This window comes from Nelumbo lutea, chromosome 7 (assembly GCF_056320005.1).
Source record: "Nelumbo lutea isolate HS-2025 chromosome 7, American lotus-T2T, whole genome shotgun sequence".
Taxonomy (NCBI): domain Eukaryota; kingdom Viridiplantae; phylum Streptophyta; class Magnoliopsida; order Proteales; family Nelumbonaceae; genus Nelumbo; species Nelumbo lutea.
The window spans coordinates 3850913-3870633 of NC_142690.1; the positions used below are offsets into that span (position 1 = coordinate 3850913).

A 19721-nucleotide genomic window follows, 5' to 3' on the forward strand; every position below is an offset into this window, starting at 1 on the left:
GCATCAAAAGAGTGGAATATGGTCCACTCCCATCGCTTAGATTTTGGACGGTGTTATTGATGATGGGTGACACTGACACGTGTGATGAAAGTACTAACTTTTAAATTGAAGTATATCAAATTCCCATGTATGTGTGAAGCACTAAATAATTTCTTCTGGTGGAAACAAAGGAGGGAGACTTATGCCCTAACTTGGCTCGAGCTTGAGCTCGCACTCGCATGGACAATTGGACATAGCCCGAGATGAGATTGGTGCCGATCGGTTCTTAGAAACGCCGGTGAGCTTCTTCTCCTGCTGCTAAAGTAGCTCAGATCCATGGCTGAGTTCTATGTCTGAGGCATTGGGCAGACTTGAAGCTTAAGTCGTGAAAGAATTCATTCCTGAAACTTATTGATTTCTACCATCTTTTCCATCTGCGATCGATCTTTCAGGAAGACTTCCATGGAGGTTGGAGGTAGCAGTGAAAGTCCAGAAGAACCGAAGAAAGGAAAATCCAGGGCGACTAAAAAGGCCAAGGAAAGCGTTCTAAAGCAGAGTTAGTTTTCGTGCCAGAGAAGCTCTTCCTGTTCTTTATCTTTTAAATTTGTTTTCATTTTGTGCTTAATTAGTTTGTTGCTTTATGCAGAATCACCTGCGGAGTTTTTTGCTGAGAATAAGAACATTGCAGGATTTGATAACGTCAGTTTTCTCTGTCTTTGCAGATTCTTGATGACATTTCTGTTTTAATGTGCTTATTAGTTGTTGATTACATAGATAATTTTTATATTCTTTCGCTTCATCATTTCATTTTTCTCACAAATTTGAGTGCTAACTGGGATAGATTGATGCGGAAGTAACTTAGTACTCAATTTCGATTAAATGGTGTTGGTTTCAACTGTTGTGGATTTCAGCCGGGGAAATGTCTTTACACGACCGTCAGAGAACTTGTTGAAAACTCCCTCGATTCGGCAGAATCCATCTCTGAGCTTCCTGTGATAGAGGTAACAATGTAAGTAATTATGCATGTCCTTTGCATACATAAATTGAGCATATCCACGTGTGTAGTACTACTGTAGGTTCATACAAATATGCGTTGCTGTTATCAATGCCTTTTTTGCTTTAACAGTGTCTATAATAGAACATTTAGGTTGGTTCTTCTATGACAGAGAGGAGATAGGGAAAAACAGGTTTAATTCTATGATTGGTCTTATTGACCGAGAGCGTGTTGATGAGGAACTATATGATGATTATGAGTCAGCTAAGGCTCGTGAGGTATTTGATCTGCATCCCAAGTTGTTTCTGCTTTTTTCTGTAAAACTTGAACTTGGAGATGACCATGGTTGGATTTCAAAGTTGAAAAGAAGAAAGAAGATGAGAGAAAAAAAAAGGAAAAAAGAACACATATGTGCTTTGTTATTCTGTTATTCTTCATATATGTTTTCCTCTATTGCTGCGTTCTTGTAGAAACGCCTTGCCAAGGAGGCTCGCATTCAGGAAATGCAAGCAAAGAATGCTGCCCTTAGGAAGAAAGTTAAAGAACCTGCAGCTCCAAAGGGCACAAAGGGTCGGGGTGAGGCCTCATTTTTTAGGGTGACTTGTAAGGTGTGATTCACATTCACTATCCACTACAGCCCTTTCATATCCTACATTTAGAGATTTAATTTAATTAGGAAAGATACAAGTATTGAGAAATTATTTAGCTTCGAAAACTACATATAAATGCATGATAAAAGCATATTACATGGGATACCCATACCTATGTCCTATCCATATCCAGAATTTTAGGGAATGTAAAGTCATATCCTCACTTCCCATATCCAAGTCCATCTTTGTATATGGGCATGATAATATAGTGTTCCATTTTTATTTTAGAACTATACTAGCGGAGGGGGCCCTACATTGCAAGGGCTCGCTCATAAACTATCAGGCTTGAGCTCGATTTGAATTATAGACTTGAGCTCAAGCTCGAGCTCGGCTAAAATCAAAAGCTTGAAAGTTCGAGCTCGGCTACCTTTGATTGTAGGTCTCTCAAGCAGCTGAGGTTCTGAGTCGAGGTCTCCCTCAATTGCTGAAGTGTCGAGCTGAGGTTTTCCTAGCAGGCGAGGTGTTGAGCTAAGGTCTCCCTTAGTTGACAAGGTGTCAAGATGAGGTCTCCCTCAGTTGTCGAGGTGCTGAGCCGAGATTTCCCTCAGTGACTGAGGTGCCGAGCTGAGGTATCCCTCAGTGGTCGAGGTGTTGTCTAGCTCGAATTCGATTCGAATTAGAGACTTGAGCTTGAGCTCAGAAATTTGAGCTTAGCTCGGCTCGAACTCGACTATCTTTGATTGCGGGTCCCCTAGAAGCCGAGATGCCGAGATGAGGTCTCCCTCAGTTGGAGAGAGAGTGGCATTCTTGTAATTTGAAAGAAAAAAAGCAAGAGAGAGAGAGAGAGTTGGTAGGAGGGAGTGGCATTCTTGTAATTTGAAAGAAAAAAAGCAAAAGAGAGAGAGAGTTGGTAGAGAGTGGCATTCTTGTAATTTCTAAGAAAAAAGGCAAAAAAAACTGTTAGATTCCATTTCCTTCATCCTTGTGCCTTCTTACATACACATTTCAGCTTAATATATTTATATAGATGATTGCACATGATCAAATCCAAATCACTGTTGGTATTGATATTTGGTTTTAATAGGATAATGGAAGAGGAATGCCACATGATGACATCCCAAATATGTTTGGACGAGGTCTGAGATTATTTGCTAGAACTATTTCTATCTGGTGTATTTCTCTTCAGATTGAGCTTGAACCTTCAATATGCTTTTAACCATTTCACTTGATTATGGATGTGCAGTTTTATCTGGGACAAAATATGGCTTAAAGCAAACACGTGGAAAATTTGGACTTGGGGCAAAGATGGTAAGGTCTGATTTAATTTATTTTAGATTTTTATGCTTGTGTTAATTCATGTTTCTTGTAGAAACAATTCTTTCTTGATGTCTCTCTGTTGGTTCAAACTTTTCTGAAGGGGTTTTTACATATTTCACTAACATTTTGTCAATTTGAAGACATGCCATTATTACCCTACTACCCTAAGGAGTTTCTGTTGTGCCTTAGCAACCAGTTCATGATAAACATATTTACATGTATATTCAGGTGTATGGTTTGTGTTGTTGCTCTAGTGCATTTCTCCCTCTGAGTTGGAATAGATATTTTCTTCAACTCCTCTGTGGCCAGCACAAAGTTCAGCAATCAATTATTCTGTTTGTATATAACCCCTTATTTTCAATTACTGATCATACCTTACATTCATACTGGTACTCATTTCTAGAAAAAAAGAAGGAAGATCATTTGGTAATGTATGAGTGCTGCTGATCTAAGACTGAAAAGAAATGCAACACTAGGATATTCTCTGACAAGAAGCAAAAATTGAAAACATTGATAGAACTGATAACTGAAAGGATTATTAATCGGCTCTGTACTAAGGTCATATAGTTCAGTACCAACATATAATGAGAGGATGGCATTGTTCATTGTGCAGATGTATGATCAACTAGAAGCGCATCTGCCATTACAAATTGGTCCCCATCATCTGAAGGAACAGTCAAGCTGAATTGTAATGGATTATGGATGTTCTTTCAGGATGGCGCCATTAAGTCTTGGAGGAGCTTTTAGAGGGCTCATTGGGGAGATACTACTGGCTGAGGGGATTCCATTGGAGCTGAGGCATTACCATTCCTTGAGGGATTGCATTTGCTAAGGTTCCTAGGGTGCACAGTTTTGAAGTGGAGTACTTATTGCCAGTGGTGGGATAGATGAGAGATGATAGGGAATGTCCATGGATCCTACATCAGATCTTACAGAAGCTAGATCATTGGCCTCTAGACTGCACAATCTATTCAAATGGATCCAAAGATTTACCAATGTTCTAGCAGACTTACTAATTGGGGTATATGGAGGGGGGGTCACCTTGAGGCTTTAGTCCCATGGGCTGGGTTCTAATGGGAATGAAATATGTGGTCATATACTAGTCTTATGCCCTCCCAAACCATTTTGGGAATTTCTTCATTTGTAATTTATATTTAAGCCTTTAACAAAATTTCTTTGATCTTGTTACTGATTGATAAAAGGACCTCATTGGCACAAAGCATTGTCATCTGCAAAGTATATTTCCTCAGAAAGACCTCATTTTCTCATTCCATGTCTATTGTCAGCAATGTTTTAAAACGTGGAGGTGTGATGCGAGGCGTTCCACTACCTAGAGGTGTGAGGGTGTAGTTCTGAACGTAAGAGGCGTAAGCCTCCCGAACACAAGGAGACGCAAGCCTCTTTAAGAGGAGGGAGGGGGGGTCAAGAGGAAGAAGGAAGAGGAAGGGAGGATCTCATTTTTTTGTTTATTTTTAATAAAAATCTTTTATATTAAGAAGAATAGAGATGCACAACACTAGTTGAAAGGGGGGTGGGGGGTCTGGGTGAGCCAAAGGGGCCGGGGGCAGACCACTTTCTTTCCCTTATCTTTTCTTCCCTTTCCTTTCCTTTTCTCTTTTTTTTTTTCTTCTCTTTTTTTCTTTTTGTTTCCCTTCCCTCTCTTTTCTTTTCCTTTCCTTTTTTTTTTTAGTCTTTATATGAGGTGTGCATGAGATGCATGAGGTGTATGCCTCTAGCACGTCTCATGAAAAAAGCGCATGAGGCGTACACCTCAGATATGGCAGCACCTCTGGCATACGCCTTAGGGCATTTTGGGAGCACCTTGCCTTGAGTGCCTCCAGGCATATGCCTCCCACACCTTTTAAAACACTGATTGCCAGTAATGTATTTTCTGATAGGTCCCAGAAACTTGACACACAATTCTCAGACTCACAGCAGAATTCACACAACTAGAACATCAACAAGGAACTGGTACTCATTCAGAAGAAAAGAAGAACATTAACAGTTGGTCGGTTCTTCGAGAGACTGCCGGCTCTTCCAATCACTCACAGTATTCTTCACTCAACGAAAGTCTGCCCTCCCCCATCCCCCAAAGACCCTTCTTATATTCTTCTGACAGCATAACTGACTCCCCCCCATAAATGCCCAGTTGGCCTAGTTATAAATGCCCAACACTCTTCTTATTCATAACTGACATAGGTATAAATGCCCCAAGACTCTCCTTATTCCCTACAGATATAATTGCCCCCCATGTGATTAATTGTTCAATTATTTCTCCCCCTTAGCCGATTGTTGACCTTTCCTCTTCCTGGCATATGTAAGGTTAATTGGGGGCCTATCATTACCCGGCGCCCAAAGTCTAACCTTGTCCTCAAGGTTAAAATGAGGAAATTGGTCTCAAAGTAATTTCAAAGTCTCCCAAGAATCTTCAAAATCAGGCAGGCCCTGCCAATGAATAAGCTTCCAAACCAGTAACTCCATGCATAGCGGATAGACGCACACCGCGCACTGATATGTCCCTTCACAGGCCAAGCAGCAGCAGCACCCACAGCACAGATGGTGTGTCTGCTTTGTCACCTCTTGAAGCATGTCTATTTCCTCCAGCCTCACGTTTCCAACCTTCAGCCTCTCCATGATCATCCACAGCCATCCTGTCCCCTCCTTGCATGGTGTGCACTGCCCACAACTTTCATGCTTATAGAAGTAAGAGAGCCTAGCAATTGCATCCACAATATCAGTTGACTTGTCCATCATAATTACAGCAGCTGTCCCTAAACCCGTTTGGACAGCCTTGAGTGCATCATAATCCATCAACACATCATCACATATGTGCTTTGGAATCAGTGGAACCGAAGAACCCTTGGTATCACTGTAAGCAAATTATCCCATCCACCTCTAACTCCTCCACAGTGCCTTTCTATCAGCTCCTTCAATGGAATATTCATCTCCCCTTCAACTGTACAAGGCTTATTCACGTGGCCTGAGACATAGAGTAGCTTTGTCCCAGAATTGTTCTTCCTGCCAAAACTAGCAAACCATTCAGGACCACACCTTAAAATGGTGGAGAAAACAGCCACAGTTTCAACATTTGTAACAGTTGTTGGACATCCATATAGCCCTGCATTAGCTGGAAAAAGAGGCTTCAACCTTGGTTTTCCTTGTTTTCCTTCAAGGCTTTCCAACAACGCCGTCTCTTCTCCACAAATGTAAGCATCAGCTCCATAGTTGATATGAACATCAAAATCATATCCAGATCCACATGCATTTTTTCCCAAAAGTCCAGCTTGATAAGCTTCCCTCCTTGCCTTCTCAAGGTTTTTCCGCTCATTTACACACTCTCCCCTTATATAGATATAAGCAGCAGTGACTTGCATACCAATCCCTGCAATCAGGCCACCCTCTAGTAGTTTTTGTGGGTCATGGCACATAGTTTCTCTGTCCTTACATGAACAAGGAACTGGTACCACTGTTAGGTCCCAGAAACTTGACACACAATTCTCAGACTCACAACAGAATTCACACAACTAGAATATCGACAAGGAACTGGTACTCATTCAGAAGAAAAGAAGAACATTAACAGTTGGTCGGTTCTTTGAGAGACCACTGGCTCTCTCAATCACTCACAGTATTCTTTTGCCTTTCATACTGACAACCATAACCCATAGTACATGGGAGTTTTACCACTCATATAGTGTTGTATTCCAGTGCTGTGAAATTAGTATGCTTCTAACTTCTGTCTTTTAATTCTCAGACTGATGACCATGACAAGAAGTATGCTAAGGAGTTTGACCCTTTATGAACTTATGCAGGCATTAATTTGGTCCAAGATGAGTACAGGACTTCCAATAGAGATATCTTCATCAATGAGGGGTCAAAACTATACTTCTTTCTGCAGGCTGGACATAGATATTCATCGGTATGTCTGCAATCTGGTTTTTATGAATGTACACATAATAATCTTTATTATGTAATTCCAATACTGCTTTGGAAAGAGGCTTCACCATAGTTGGGTAAAATGGCATACTTTATACCATCTGAAGTTTATATAGCTGGGTTCTAAGCTAATGTAGAAAATGAATAAATTATTTTAAATATTTCACTACATCTTTGCCTTTCCACATGCATCACATGAGCCACTTACCTACTAGGATATGTATGTTGTTCCACACACACACACACACACACACACACATATATATATATATATATATATGTTACAAATTGCATCTTGTAAACACACTTATTAGATGTGCTTAGTTACAAAGCTGAAAGTGGTCACAAATAGATAATACCTAAACAATTCAGCCTTCTCTCTTGATACATACATTTGTTGATTCACACCTTTTCTCAATATATGCACATACACATACTTGATCATATTAGAAAATACTGACTTGCCTTTTAACTATTCAGTAACATTCCTCACATTCACTTGCACGAAAAACGAGACAACAAGGAAAAGTGGCATGGTGCAGAAATTCAAGTTGTAATTGAGGGCAACTGGACAACTTACCGTGTATGTAGTACCTACCAGGGCCTTCTCCTGTGCTCTTGTAGGAGTTACAGACCTGGCTTAGGTTCCCTACAAAAATCTATTTTTTGAGGTATTGAATATGATCTAATTTGTTTTACTTGACTTTTATTGTTGGTCAATGCAGTCGAAGATATTGCACTATATGCGTCAGATGGCTGTTATTACCCCTTATGCTCAATTTCTTTTTAAATATGTCTTCGATGCTGCAGAGTAAGTGCTGCTCCTTGGATCTGTACATCTCATCATCTTTTCTAATAATTTTGTCTAATATCCTTCCATCTTTTTCTTCTTTTTCCACAGTAAAAATGTCACTATACGATTTGCACGAAGAACCGATGTTATGCCACCAGTTCCTCTTGAGACAAAGCACCATCCGTCTGCAGTTGATTTACTACTAATCAAGCGCCTTATTGCAGAAACCTCTAAGCAGAATCTATTGCAGTTTCTTCAGCATGAATTTGTAAATATTGGAAAATCTTATGCTGAGCGTTTAATTGGTACATATCTTTTTCTGATATTTATATCTCATTTTGGGATACATTTGAAGAAAATTGGCTTGTACAATTTCTATTTTCAGTATTTAGATTGTTGACTAAATTAAAGAACAATCATTGAGAGGTGTTACTTTCTAACTTCTGGAACACATTGGATCACTTGCATTACATTCCAAAATATGTAAATTAATCATGTGCTATCCATGTTTCAGAAATGGGTGTGATATTTTTCTATTAGTATGGGTATTATAGTGTTTGTACTAACAAGTGCACCTCTGCCATTCATTAGCATGATTCTGGCCGACAAATGTATGTGCTAGCCATGTCAATGTTTTTGACTGCTTTTGCAAATGTATGGCTGCTTTAAGTTGTTGACTGAGTTCATTAAAAATAGAAGGATTTTTTATGCAATGCATCCTTTTTTGTTTGGGTGGAATGAATTAATATATTTCGGTCCTAACATGTACATTATCAAATAACTACACCTTGTACAGAAATACCTCTAACTGTGTTTGTGCCCTTGTACAATTAGTACAATTTTTACATTATATTATCATAAGTAATGTTTATGTTCTAAATTTTGCAGGAGAAATGGGCCCAGATTTTAGTCCAAAAATGGCTGTAAAATCTCTTACATCTCAACAAATAGTTCGCATTCATCAATTATTCCGTCAGGCTAAATTTGATGACCCTAGTGGTGATGTATGTAGTATTCAGATCGTCATTTCCATGTAGTTGTTTTTCCATTTCATACCCTGGTATTCTATTTGTGTTATATCTTTAATTTCTTGGATCCATGCTTCTTTATATCCTGAAGTAGTTTGGGACATGTGCCTTTTTCAGTGTCTTAGTCCTGCAGGGGAGTATAATCTTCGGTTAGGAATAATAAAGGAGCTGCACCCCGAAATGGTTGCTACTTATTCTTGCAGGTTGGCTTCCTTTTCTTCTTCTTATTATTATTTTTGATCAATAACAACAATTCATTACTTAATCACAAAAGTAATTACAGAGAGGAAGATAAACTTTCTTATCTTCCAAAAAGGAGCTAAACACTCCCAAGAACAAAAAGGAAAAAAGTTACACTTGTGCCCAAAACAATGTCTCCCAATTGACTACTTTCTTAGCTAACCCCTCTGCAAAAGAGTTAGCTGATCTTTTCACCCAGCTAATCTTAACTTCCATCTCTTGAACCAGCCACCTAAACTTCCTCCTCTCGGTACTGTACATCCATAAGCTGTTGTTTTCTTTACTTGGCCACCCTACCACCACCTCTGAATCCCCTTCAATGATGAGTTTTCTTATATTCAGTTCCTTGGCTCTTTGAATTCCTTCCATAACTGCAAAGATTTCAGCCCTGAGAGAGTCACCCACTCCAATTGGGCAGGAGAACATGGCAGAGACAAGCCAATTCTCATTCCTAAACACACCTCCAATCCCTGATTGTCCAGGATTCCCCCAACTCTACTCCCATCAAAGTTTAACTTATTTTTCAATATCTGTTTCTTTTTTAACTTATTTTTAAGGTATAACATGTAGGTTAGATGCTTAGTGGGGTGGAAGGTATTAAATGTTTGGTTTAAAATCATACAATGTTTACTTTAGATAATAAAACTGGTTCTCAGATACCTGTTTTTGGCTACCATTTTAATGCAGTCCTCAAGTTTTTGAAGGCCATCCGTTCATTGTGGAAGCTGGAGTGAGTTTGGGTGGAAAAGATGTTAAACAAGTAAGTGCTTACTTGTTGGTACTATCAGCATTAGTTCTTTCCCCAGAATATTGGAGCTGTATTCTTTTTTTGTTACTCTTAATCTTGGGACATAATTTGGTTTATTCACCATTATTTTATGATTTGTATGTAGGTGAGTATTTGCAATTATTTTATGCCCATAACTTAATGATTTGTGGGTATACATTTAAACCAACTTGTTAGCAAAACTTCTATTCATTGACATACACTAGTCTGCCTTTGTTAGGTCATATATATGCACAAAATACATGTACCAACATGTGGGTTGTATATGACAAAATTCTTTGTACTTTAATTGCAAACTGCAATTAGTTTTTAGTTATTGCATCAATAGGAGTTCCATGATTGAGTGATTGAGTCTACCCAATTATGCAAATTATTGGGTAATAGTAAGTAAAAGCAGGAGTGGCAATAAATAAGGAATTTGTCTTTCTTCTTTATTAATCCTGGTTCCTGATTTCTCTTTCAACTTAGTTTTCTAAAATATGAATATTAATTTGAAAATGAAGTTTTTCCCTCAATTAGTCACCTTTGTCTTGAATATGTCTCTATCATATTGCCTATTCATTCAAGTTAGCAAAATCTGAAGTATGGTTGCATTAATTGGTTACAAGTAGTAATACTGTTTCCCAAGACCGATGCTTATTAAACATGCCCTGGTGGTATGAATTTTAGGGGCTGAATATTTTCCGCTTTGCAAACCGCATTCCCCTTCTTTTTGAGCGAGGTGCAGATGTTGTGACAAGGACTGCTCTGAAAAGGATCAAGTAAGATCTAAATATGGTCAAATCTCCTTCCTTTGTTATACCCATATAGGTAGACTTCCCTCCGAAGTTAATGAAATCTAATTACAGGATATCTAACTGAAGAATTGGTTTCCAGTTGGAATAGCTACAAGATCAACCAGACACAAGACAAAATTGGTGTTTTTGTGAGCATTGTTAGCACAAAAATACCCTTCAAGGGAACAGGAAAAGAATATATTGGAGATGATATAAGCGAGATAGCTTCTGCTGTCAAGGTAGTTTGTCTTCAGTTCCATGTATTCAAATGACAAAGGAAGATAATTTGTATTCTAACAGCATAATTTCTTCAGTCTTCCATCCAGCAATGTTGTGTTCAGCTGAAGTCTAAAATAGTGAAGAAAATTCAAGCTCGTGAACAACAGGAGAGGAAGCGAAATTTAAGCAAGTTTGTTCTCTTACTCATTTCTGTTGTATTTGGAATTGGAGAGATGCATTCTTTGCAATAGTTGCTGCAATTTTCTTGTCTTTTCTTTTTCCTTCATTTTTTTTTTTTTTGCCTAAACAATGAATGATTAATTGCCACATTGACTGCTAATTCTTTTGGTGGGTTGATAGGAGAGTAAATAACCTATTATTTATAAGCCATAAGATTTACTGGTGTTGCCTATGTAAATGTGCTGATGTTTCTCAAGTTCAATAATTATATAAAGAAAAATCCCAAGTGGGTCAAGTAGGGAGCATTCCTGCACAGCCCACCCCAGTCTGCCATGGAGATGGATAATGTAATCAATCCAACATGTCCACTGAGGAGGGGAGCCACTGGATTTGCCACATATTTAAGATTCTAGTCCATAAGAGCCCTATATCCCACCTTGTATTGGTGTTTTTCCCAACTGTAAGCCCCACTTCTGGTTTCCCTGAATATTTCTCCCATCAAACTTTCTTTGTGGTGGAAATGAGGCCAGAAGACTTTTTGGGCTTTAAAGGAGGCTAAGACTGATCTAACCAAGCACATGCTGTTGTATCAATGCATGAGATACACTTCACACATTCCATGAAGAGGATCCCAAACATGGAGTCATTTTTGCTAGTTATCTGAGATAGTTGACACTCGTCTTCTTATTCCTTGAATCTGGCTCTAGTTCCATTGCAAACTTGCATTCTCAGCTTTTTTGAGAAGTCTGCCACTGTACCTTCCAGAACTTGCATCATATTTGGGATTGTTCCAGTGTCTGGTGTAGTTGTTCCTTTTGCAAAACTGCCTTGTTTTGAATTTGAATTTAACAAGCACTTCATGTGCTTTGTTTTTTCATGAGAAAACCATCTCCTTTTATATATTGTTTCTATATTGTCTATTCATTTTAAGAGAGTTTCAAGGGGATGTTTTAGGAGGCTCCAACTATATCCCAGGAAATGCCATGCAACTCCTTGTTTGACTCAACATAATTAATTTACTGAAATTAATATGATTCTAACATGGTATAGTATAGAAGCAAGGCATTAAAAATGGCTCTGACACTAATAACCTGTTAAGATGGTACTATCTGCCTTCGTACTTTTCTATAGTTCTGTTGAATTTTCTATGATCTAAAAGCTATGTATCAATAATGTCTTCCAATCAGGTTGAGTATGGAATAAGACTATAAGAGGCTTCCCAGGTGAGCCCTGTTTAATGGTGGGTTATACCATCTTAAGTACCTAAATGTAAGCAATTTGGATAATCAAATAGGAAATGAAATGTATTTTACTTATCAAAAAAGAAAAAGGAAATGGAATGGGTTGATCTAACATCTGACCATGCTCCAATATTTAGTGGGTTTGTGTCCTCATAGGGATTACATTTTAAAATAATCAGGCCCATAATCTGACAACAGGTACCTGATCAAAACTTGGAAGGTCCAACTGTAATGCATAAATGAATCAGATGGAGATCCATGCTATAAGATTCAACAAGGGTTCAGATTTACATCCCCTATGCATGATAATATTGAAACACCTGCTATGCATGTTCATGCGTATCGGGTGTATAACCTTGGTCTGGATCAGCTCTTGATCCAACCCATTTTAAATTCAAATGGTCTATACAAAAGCTCCAATTTTGCTTGTTAGTAAAATTATTGATATCATTATTATTAGCATTATTAGTATTAGTAAAACTTTGCTTGCATAATCAGGTACATACCTGATGTAACAGCTGCCATATATGATGTATTGAGAGAAACAGCTCATCAGCAAGCATCGCAGAAGAAGAAGAAGCAATATGAGGAAAAGGATACAGAACTTCTAACAAAGGTATCAACTCGTATTGTTACAGAAAAGACTCTACGGGAAAAGCTTGCTCAACATGTTGAACAGGTTGGTTTCCCACATCCGAAGCTTCTGTTTACTCCTTTAGTTTTAGTCAGCTTAACAACTTGAAACATGTATTCTATTTTCATAATTACTAATTGGCATGCATTCAATATAAATGTGATAAAAAACTGTTTAATCACAATAAATCGGGGAGGCATGCCTTTGTCATGCGAGACAATATGAAAGGGAATGATGTTCCACCATTATTATATCTCACATGCCAGAATCAAATTGGTACTTGTAACACTTAATTTATATTATTTCCCTGGACTGTGAACCATAGTTTGTATCAATCAAATGGTACAGAAGACTGCACAACCAATTGAATGCTGCCTCTGCGTATCTATAGATTAACCATCTTTCACCTCAAGAGTGGGGGCACTACAGCTTGGATATCCTGTTTATGAGACAACTAAACGAAGCAGATCTAATTTTGCATGTTGGAAAGATGATGTTGGTGTAACTTCTACTGTTGTTTCCTTTGGATGTAATTTTGTAGGTGGATTATGAGATGGCATTAGAGTATGCAACGCAGAGCGGAGTGAGTGAGGAACCCAGGGAAGACATCCATATACGGGCAGTGGAAGGTGCATACGACTTCATTGATTTCCATAGTCCCGTTTTTGTATTTAGGCTTTTTAGCTAGTCAGGTCTTAATATTTTTATAATAAAATATTAAGGTGCATATGACTTCACCAGGCCATTTTTTATATTTTTTTTCATCGTATCTGATAAATGAAGCTTATATTTGAATTTGTAGTTGGTTGTATCGTTGTGATCAATTCTGGTTTGTACATCATTACATTCATATAAAATGAAATGATTGCTTTGTTAGGATCTCTCTCTCTAATTCTTTCATCACCTTGCTTAGAAAAACAGATTTAGTTTATGAGTTGATGGTGTTTTGGAACACATAATGCATCACTCTGTGATGATGTATTAAGGAGGATCTGCTGCCTTTGAATTGTGAAGTCTGAGTAAGACGCAGATAACGACCGAGAAATAAAAACGTGAATCAAGGCCTAAGAAACCACTCACACTAGAAATGTATCTGGAGGAAATGCTTCCTTTTATGATTAGAGGTTCGCTGATCAGCTATTCATGAACAAGCTTGTTACAATGCTAATGTGAGGTATCCCACATTGATAGTATGAGATGTTGTGGGGTATATATGTGCTTGGGTTCCCTCTCTCTAACAACTAGTTTTTAGGGGTGAATTCTCCCAAGGTACATAACAAATGCGGCATTCACCATCATTGTGACAACCTACACTCCATGTCATCTTGCTTTCTTGGTTGATGCATAACTATTCTGATGAAGGAAAAATCAGATAGAAAGATAGTGAAGAGCAAGACATTTATTCTGATCAAAAGAAAGAAAAAAAAGGAAATTTCTTTTCCACGTTTCTGAAAGTAACCAAACAAGAAATTCCAGTTCGGTCATATATACAAATCTCCTCTATAGCATTCTTAACAAAATCTCTCTCTCTTTGTGTCTATCTCAACTATCAAGTCTCATCCCATGCTTCTCTCAATCAGCTAGATCCCGTTTTAGGTCCGCAGGTGGTAGAAAACAATCCATGGATAAACCACGGATATTAAAATCAACCTCCTCAATGGTCCATGTCTCCTCCATCTTCCTTTTGTGATTGATGGAACCATCTCCGTACCTATATAGCGTGACCAGGGTCCTGCCGCTGTGGGCAATGTTAACGCCGTCAATGTATCTATAGTCTTCGATCACCGATTCCATCCTCGTCTCCCAGAAAATGCTACTGTGTCGCCTTCCCTTTATCGTCAGTAATTTGCAGTCCTCAAATTGGATCAACAAACCGGTTCTTTGGCTAAAGTAGCCCCACATCGTGTGATGTATGATCTCCACGGCCTTGGTATTTCGGGCCTCAAGGCTCGCTGCATTTGCCTCAAGCTTGAGTATAAAGCAGTCTTCGTTATTAATAATCTTCTCTCCTATGCACACTGCATCTAAAAACAAATTGGCCGTAGACCTAGGGTCCAGTCCCTACGCTCCCCATAAGAAACTTTTTTGTTAGTATCAAGGATATTAGGAAGTGTTTCGTTTGATACAAAATAATAGAGAAACAGAAAGCTGAGAGAAAGTTCTGAAGATTCTCTCAAAATTCCTTGGGCCTAGTTTGATGTAGTTTCATTTCCATTGCTGAAAAAAGTACGGGAGTTTTATGGGTGCAACTCCGGCAGACTGGATCACATTGAAGGTCAATCCAGGCCCAAGCCTAATGGTGCAAATCTTGAGCTCGGGCCTGGCACAGCCCAAGTTTATCAACCCAGGCCCAATTCGCGCTTAATCCAATACAACTCAGGTTGGGCTTGGGCTCGGGATGGGCCGGGTTGGGTGGGTTTGAATAATTAAAAAATATATATTTTTATAAATATAATGCACATATGTATGTATTTTTTTAGGTGTACTCGAGTTGAGTTGTGTCTTGGTTGGGTTGGGCTTAGACTGCCCGAGGCCTCAACCCAAGTTTAGATTGGGCCTGACTTTTCTGGCCAGCCCCAGCCTGCAGCCCGAAAACCCAGGCCCAACCGATGAAAAAACTCAGGTTGGGTCAGGTCGTGCTCGGGTTGGACCCGCCCGAGTTGCACCCTAGAGAGTGTAAATGTGTTTAATGAAAATTCTGATTTATTTTGTTTTAGAATTTACTTTGTTTTGATTGCTTGCGTTGTACATGAAGTAACACAAAACCTGATCAAGGAAACCAAAAGCAACAGTGAAGCAGAGAATTTACATTCTTTTGATGTATGTACTCCTATGCAAAGTTCAATCGAAATTGCATGGCAAACAAAAGGAGCCTAAGAACTTCCCTAAAATTTCTCTTTCTCTCGTATTTTCTATCAAACCAGATACAATATTAGCATGCCCTAGAATTGCTAATAATGATATTTAGAGAGGACATCTCTTCTTCAAGATTAACTATCCATGCATCGATCGAGCTAAATGTTTAAAGAACGAACCATCTCATATCTACAAACAACACATCTAGCAGATAGCAGATGTGACACTACTGCTTTCTCAAGGTAAATTTTTTCTAGAAAATTTTTGCTCAGCAGAAACTTTATGCATGGCATGCAATACATTACGTGGGGTGGCAAGAAAGAAGCAGAAGAAGGTTGATGCATTTTACAGAAAAAATGGAAAGTTAATGATATACCTGTAAAAACCGACGCAAGGGTCTGGGCGGACCTTTGGTGGCATGTGATTGTTGAGAGCCAGACTGCCTCCAAGCTACCTTGCCATCACTCCCGGCACTGACCTTGCAGCTTGGCAAGACCAGCTCCAAGTACCAGAGGTTTGGGTTCTTTTGCCAAAGCACAAAGCCTCCAATCTCAGAGGGGCCCCTTGCTTTTATACTGTCGTCGCCAACTTGGAACTCGGAAGCACACATCTTCACCTTTCCAATGGCGTACATGCTCTTCACTGAGTTCAATGCCGTTTGTCCTCCCGATGCCGCTATGTATTGCTGTACAATATATTTGGCTGTTGAAGCTTCCTATTAATTAAATTAAACGACAAGAAAAGGAAGAATTAATACAAATTATTAATGAGCGATCAATTGATGGATATATCATCAATCAACCTGCAACAAATTAAAGCTCGTCCAATCTAATTATAATAGTAATACTTACGATAGAGGAGTCTTTGATGGGGCGGTTGACAGTGGTGTCGGTTTGCACCTCGTGAGGAATAAAAGGAGAACCCACGACATTGAGAAGGAGTTGAAGATCGGAATTGGCAGAGGAATCCGTCTCGTTAGCAGGTTGACACTTCATCCAGTTGCGCATGTTCTGCCACCGGACGGTGGTGTTGCTGCCCATGCTGGCGAACATCTCTTCCGGGATGGGGACCTCGAGAACGGTCTCCAGGCCATCCTCACGATCCAAATTGGGGCAGAGTTTCCTCATGGATGGCGAGGAGAGAGAGAGAGAGAGAGAGAGAGAGAGAGAGAGAGAGAGAGAGAGAAAAGGGGAGAGAGAAAGAGAGACTCGATCGAAGAAGCCTGCCTTCCCCTTCTCCTTGCTCTTCTCCTTCCCCTTCTCTCAAAGCTCTTCACAATTCACATTATATTGCCTGAACGAAGCGATCGCTTTTAGAGGGAGCTCCTTGTTTGCAGGAGTCATGCGGGCACGCTTTCATCGATTTTCATTATTAGGTAATACGGTTTACCCTACAAACGCCTTGGAGCTGTCTACATTGGCTGTCCTTATCTGCCCGCCTGGGCTGTCAACGGTGTTCTTCCTGCCAGCGTGACACGTTAGTTTATTGATCCATGCATTCTACACAAGTCGTTTTTTTTTTCTAAATGTTGACAATGACAAAGGTGTTTTGGTACAGGAATCGTTTTTTCTGTTTGTGTCTAATGTCTGACAGCCTGGGCTGTCAACGATGTTCTTCCTACGTGGCACGTTACTTTATTCATCCTTGCATTCTACACAAGCTGATTAGAATTAAGGGGACGCATCGGAGAAACATTCCGGTACCAAACAATTTCAATATTTTAAAAACCGGTTCAGAATCGAAACTATTTCGACCATCGGCTTCTGGATCAATCGTTTGACTTTGACCATTCGATCTGAATGAATTAGTCAGTAACTTTTAAAATTAAAAAAGAATAATCGGCCTGAAAACAATATTGTCTGGGTCAGTGGTCTGCTGACCCCAATTCAATGGTTTTTAGGAAAATAGTGGTTTGGGCAGAAATGAAACCGGTACCCTGGCCGGTTCTAGGCCAAATGGTCCAACAGTCTGGTGGGTCGGTGGTGGTTTTAAGACCTTAAATGTTTTCTAAAAGCTCCAGCCAGATGTTCTTTATGCTTCTCATTTTGGAAAGAGTATAAATAAATATATATATATATATATATAAATATATATATATATATATGTAGAGTGTAAAATCTTATATTTTGTATTATTTTTTATGTATTTATATTGTATATATTTATATTTGTATTTTTTTCAAACTGAGCCTTAATTGATAAGCAGATAATGTTTATGTCCTATATAAATATACTCTTTCCAAACTGAGCCTTAATTTCGAAATCTTATTTGTATTAATTTTTTAAAATAATTAAAAACAGAATAATTTCTCTCAATTTCTCTGTAAAACAATGGATGTTAAAATCCAAATTTAGGGACTCTACTCCACTCACATCCTAAAAATAGTATGCCCTTACACCCTAGCATGTAAGACTACAGTAAAGATGGTTGATGTCCAATAAATCGAATAAAATGTATTAAACAAGGATGGACCCATTTTAGTTTTTAGGCGATGATATCTCTTTAAAGCAAAAGCCGTGCAAACACTCTAAGAATTGGGAGGCATTCTCAATGTGCAACTGGATGCTGTGCCACATTTTGCTTTTAAGAGATTTGGGCTCCCGTTTTAGGGTGATCATAGCTTGGGCTGTGTTGGACCTTGGGCCTATGTTTTCAGAAAATCTAAATTTATGATGCCAGAAAGACATGATACGGAAAAATTTTTGACCGATCAAAATCCATCCAAGAATTTTGATGAATTCCGCCCGATTGGTTCACGTTTATAGCTACTGTAAATGCAACACTAAGCTGTAAGTATGGTTTTGTGAGGACCGAATCCAAATTCGCATAGAGTTGGGTCTCCTGCTTTACTCAATAAAAGCCTTCTCAAAGCATCACTCAAATGAATACCTCTGTCTTCTTTAAATGTTCGTGGACAATCTGAAAAACAGTTACTTGAATAACCGGAGTTACTAAAGGTAGGGTTGTTTTTTAGTTCTGGGGTTGCTGATTTACAATGTTTAATTTTTGGGTACATCACATATCAAAATCATACCAGAAAATATGGAGAAGAAAACAAGGCGGATTTTTTGCTGAGATGAGCCACAGTTTGCAATCAACTGATTGGAGACAACTTTTCATAATTTTATTTATATTGTTGTGAATCAAAGAAGAGGCTTTGGAGGGCAAAGTTACCCAAGTGGCTTTCCAAACTTTATTTTCATTTTTGGAAGCCTAAATCATCTTTTAAGTTTTTGGGCTTTGAAAGATCTTTTTTTTTTTTTTTTGCAAATTCAACCAAACACCACCTTAGTTATTTACCAAAAGACAATGGAATAAGTCAATTCAGCTCTCTCTCTCTCTCTCTCACACACACATTCATGTTGGCAATGGGCTTTACCCGCCCTCTGCTCTGTCCCTACCAATACGGGCCAAGTGCTATGTTTAGTTGAGTGGAGTTCGAGTGGTTCATAAGCCTAATTTTATAAATGAGACTTGAGTTCAAGTAGAAAACTTGAAACTTGATCAACTCAAATCAAATGGTTATAAATGAAACTTGACAATTGATTGACTCTACCTTATCGTTAAGGTCTATTAAGATTCCCTCAAAATTCGTTCGTACGTGATATACATATTTATTAAAACTCAATTTTACCCTCCACCTCCCTCCCTCTTTCTCTTTTTCCTCTTGGGTTCAGGCACAGATAATAGGACATGAAAATCAGCTCATGCTGAAAGGACGAGGGGTTTCACCATGCTCTTCGTAATTTATCCGAAACTCCTCTCAAACCTCAAAATAAACAAAGTCATCAAGGCACGCCGAACGGCCACTTCAAGCTCAACCCCCTGTAATCACTACCATTGGATGTTGTCAAGGAAACATCTTACACTACAGAAATTTGTATAGTTTACAGTTTGATCATCAGCTCTGATTGCAGAGTGCCCATGTGGACGGCATTGGATTGGAAATCAGAAATAATAGGAGAGAACGAATTGGGTATCAATCGTGGAATTGGGTATCAAGAAAAGATGCAGTAACTCCGTCGGGATTGATCACCGCACTGAGAACAAGACACGTTAATGCCACTGCAACAAAGAGAATCATACCCGTCAGTATTCGGCGACCGAGAGAGCTGGAATCCGGTAACATTTTGGATGGGTTTCCAACGGTAGAG

At 38.9% G+C, this 19721-nt stretch overlaps 2 protein-coding genes across 17 annotated transcripts; one reads left to right on the plus strand and one right to left on the minus strand.

Annotated features, from left to right (window-relative positions):
- Positions 1 to 129: 129 nt before the first annotated feature.
- TOP6B (topoisomerase 6 subunit B) lies at positions 130 to 13590 on the plus strand. Of its 16 annotated transcripts, none has more exons than XM_088953855.1 (20): positions 130 to 277; positions 432 to 535; positions 626 to 678; positions 891 to 980; positions 1146 to 1251; positions 1444 to 1581; positions 2648 to 2699; positions 2807 to 2871; positions 6690 to 6796; positions 7294 to 7396; positions 7539 to 7624; positions 7715 to 7911; positions 8495 to 8610; positions 8752 to 8837; positions 9562 to 9634; positions 10331 to 10422; positions 10538 to 10676; positions 10752 to 10846; positions 12576 to 12756; positions 13253 to 13590. In XM_088953855.1, the coding sequence occupies exons 5-20, from the start codon at positions 1177 to 1179 to the stop codon at positions 13397 to 13399; spliced, it is 1752 nt and encodes a 583-aa protein (XP_088809981.1). In that variant the 5' UTR covers positions 130 to 277; positions 432 to 535; positions 626 to 678; positions 891 to 980; positions 1146 to 1176; the 3' UTR covers positions 13400 to 13590. The 16 variants fall into 16 exon arrangements, with proteins under 16 accessions (XP_088809981.1, XP_088809969.1, XP_088809967.1 ...); XM_088953843.1 differs by having other exon boundaries at positions 134 to 277; positions 891 to 988; XM_088953841.1 differs by having other exon boundaries at positions 136 to 277; positions 891 to 988; positions 10538 to 10679.
- A 502-nt stretch (positions 13591 to 14092) lies between these two features.
- LOC148844709 (uncharacterized) lies at positions 14093 to 16965 on the minus strand. Its single transcript, XM_088953856.1, has 3 exons — positions 16419 to 16965; positions 15944 to 16282; positions 14093 to 14772 (listed from the first exon to the last, which is right to left on the minus strand). The coding sequence occupies exons 1-3, from the start codon at positions 16692 to 16694 to the stop codon at positions 14284 to 14286; spliced, it is 1104 nt and encodes a 367-aa protein (XP_088809982.1). The 5' UTR covers positions 16695 to 16965; the 3' UTR covers positions 14093 to 14283.
- Positions 16966 to 19721: the final 2756 nt, after the last annotated feature.

Coding starts and splice junctions, on each gene's coding strand:
- TOP6B (XM_088953841.1), top strand. CDS start 442: ATGGAGGTTGGAGGTAGCAGTGAAAGTCCAGAAGAACCGAAGAAAGGA. Junction 10,680..10,751: donor TAGCTTCTGCTGTCAAGGTA/GTTTGTCTTCAG, acceptor TAATTTCTTCAG/TCTTCCATCCAGCAATGTTG. Junction 12,757..13,252: donor TTGCTCAACATGTTGAACAG/GTTGGTTTCCCA, acceptor GTAATTTTGTAG/GTGGATTATGAGATGGCATT.
- LOC148844709 (XM_088953856.1), bottom strand. CDS start 16,694: ATGAGGAAACTCTGCCCCAATTTGGATCGTGAGGATGGCCTGGAGACC. Junction 16,283..16,418: donor CCATCAAAGACTCCTCTATC/GTAAGTATTACT, acceptor TTTAATTAATAG/GAAGCTTCAACAGCCAAATA. Junction 14,773..15,943: donor CCTTGCGTCGGTTTTTACAG/GTATATCATTAA, acceptor TGGGGAGCGTAG/GGACTGGACCCTAGGTCTAC.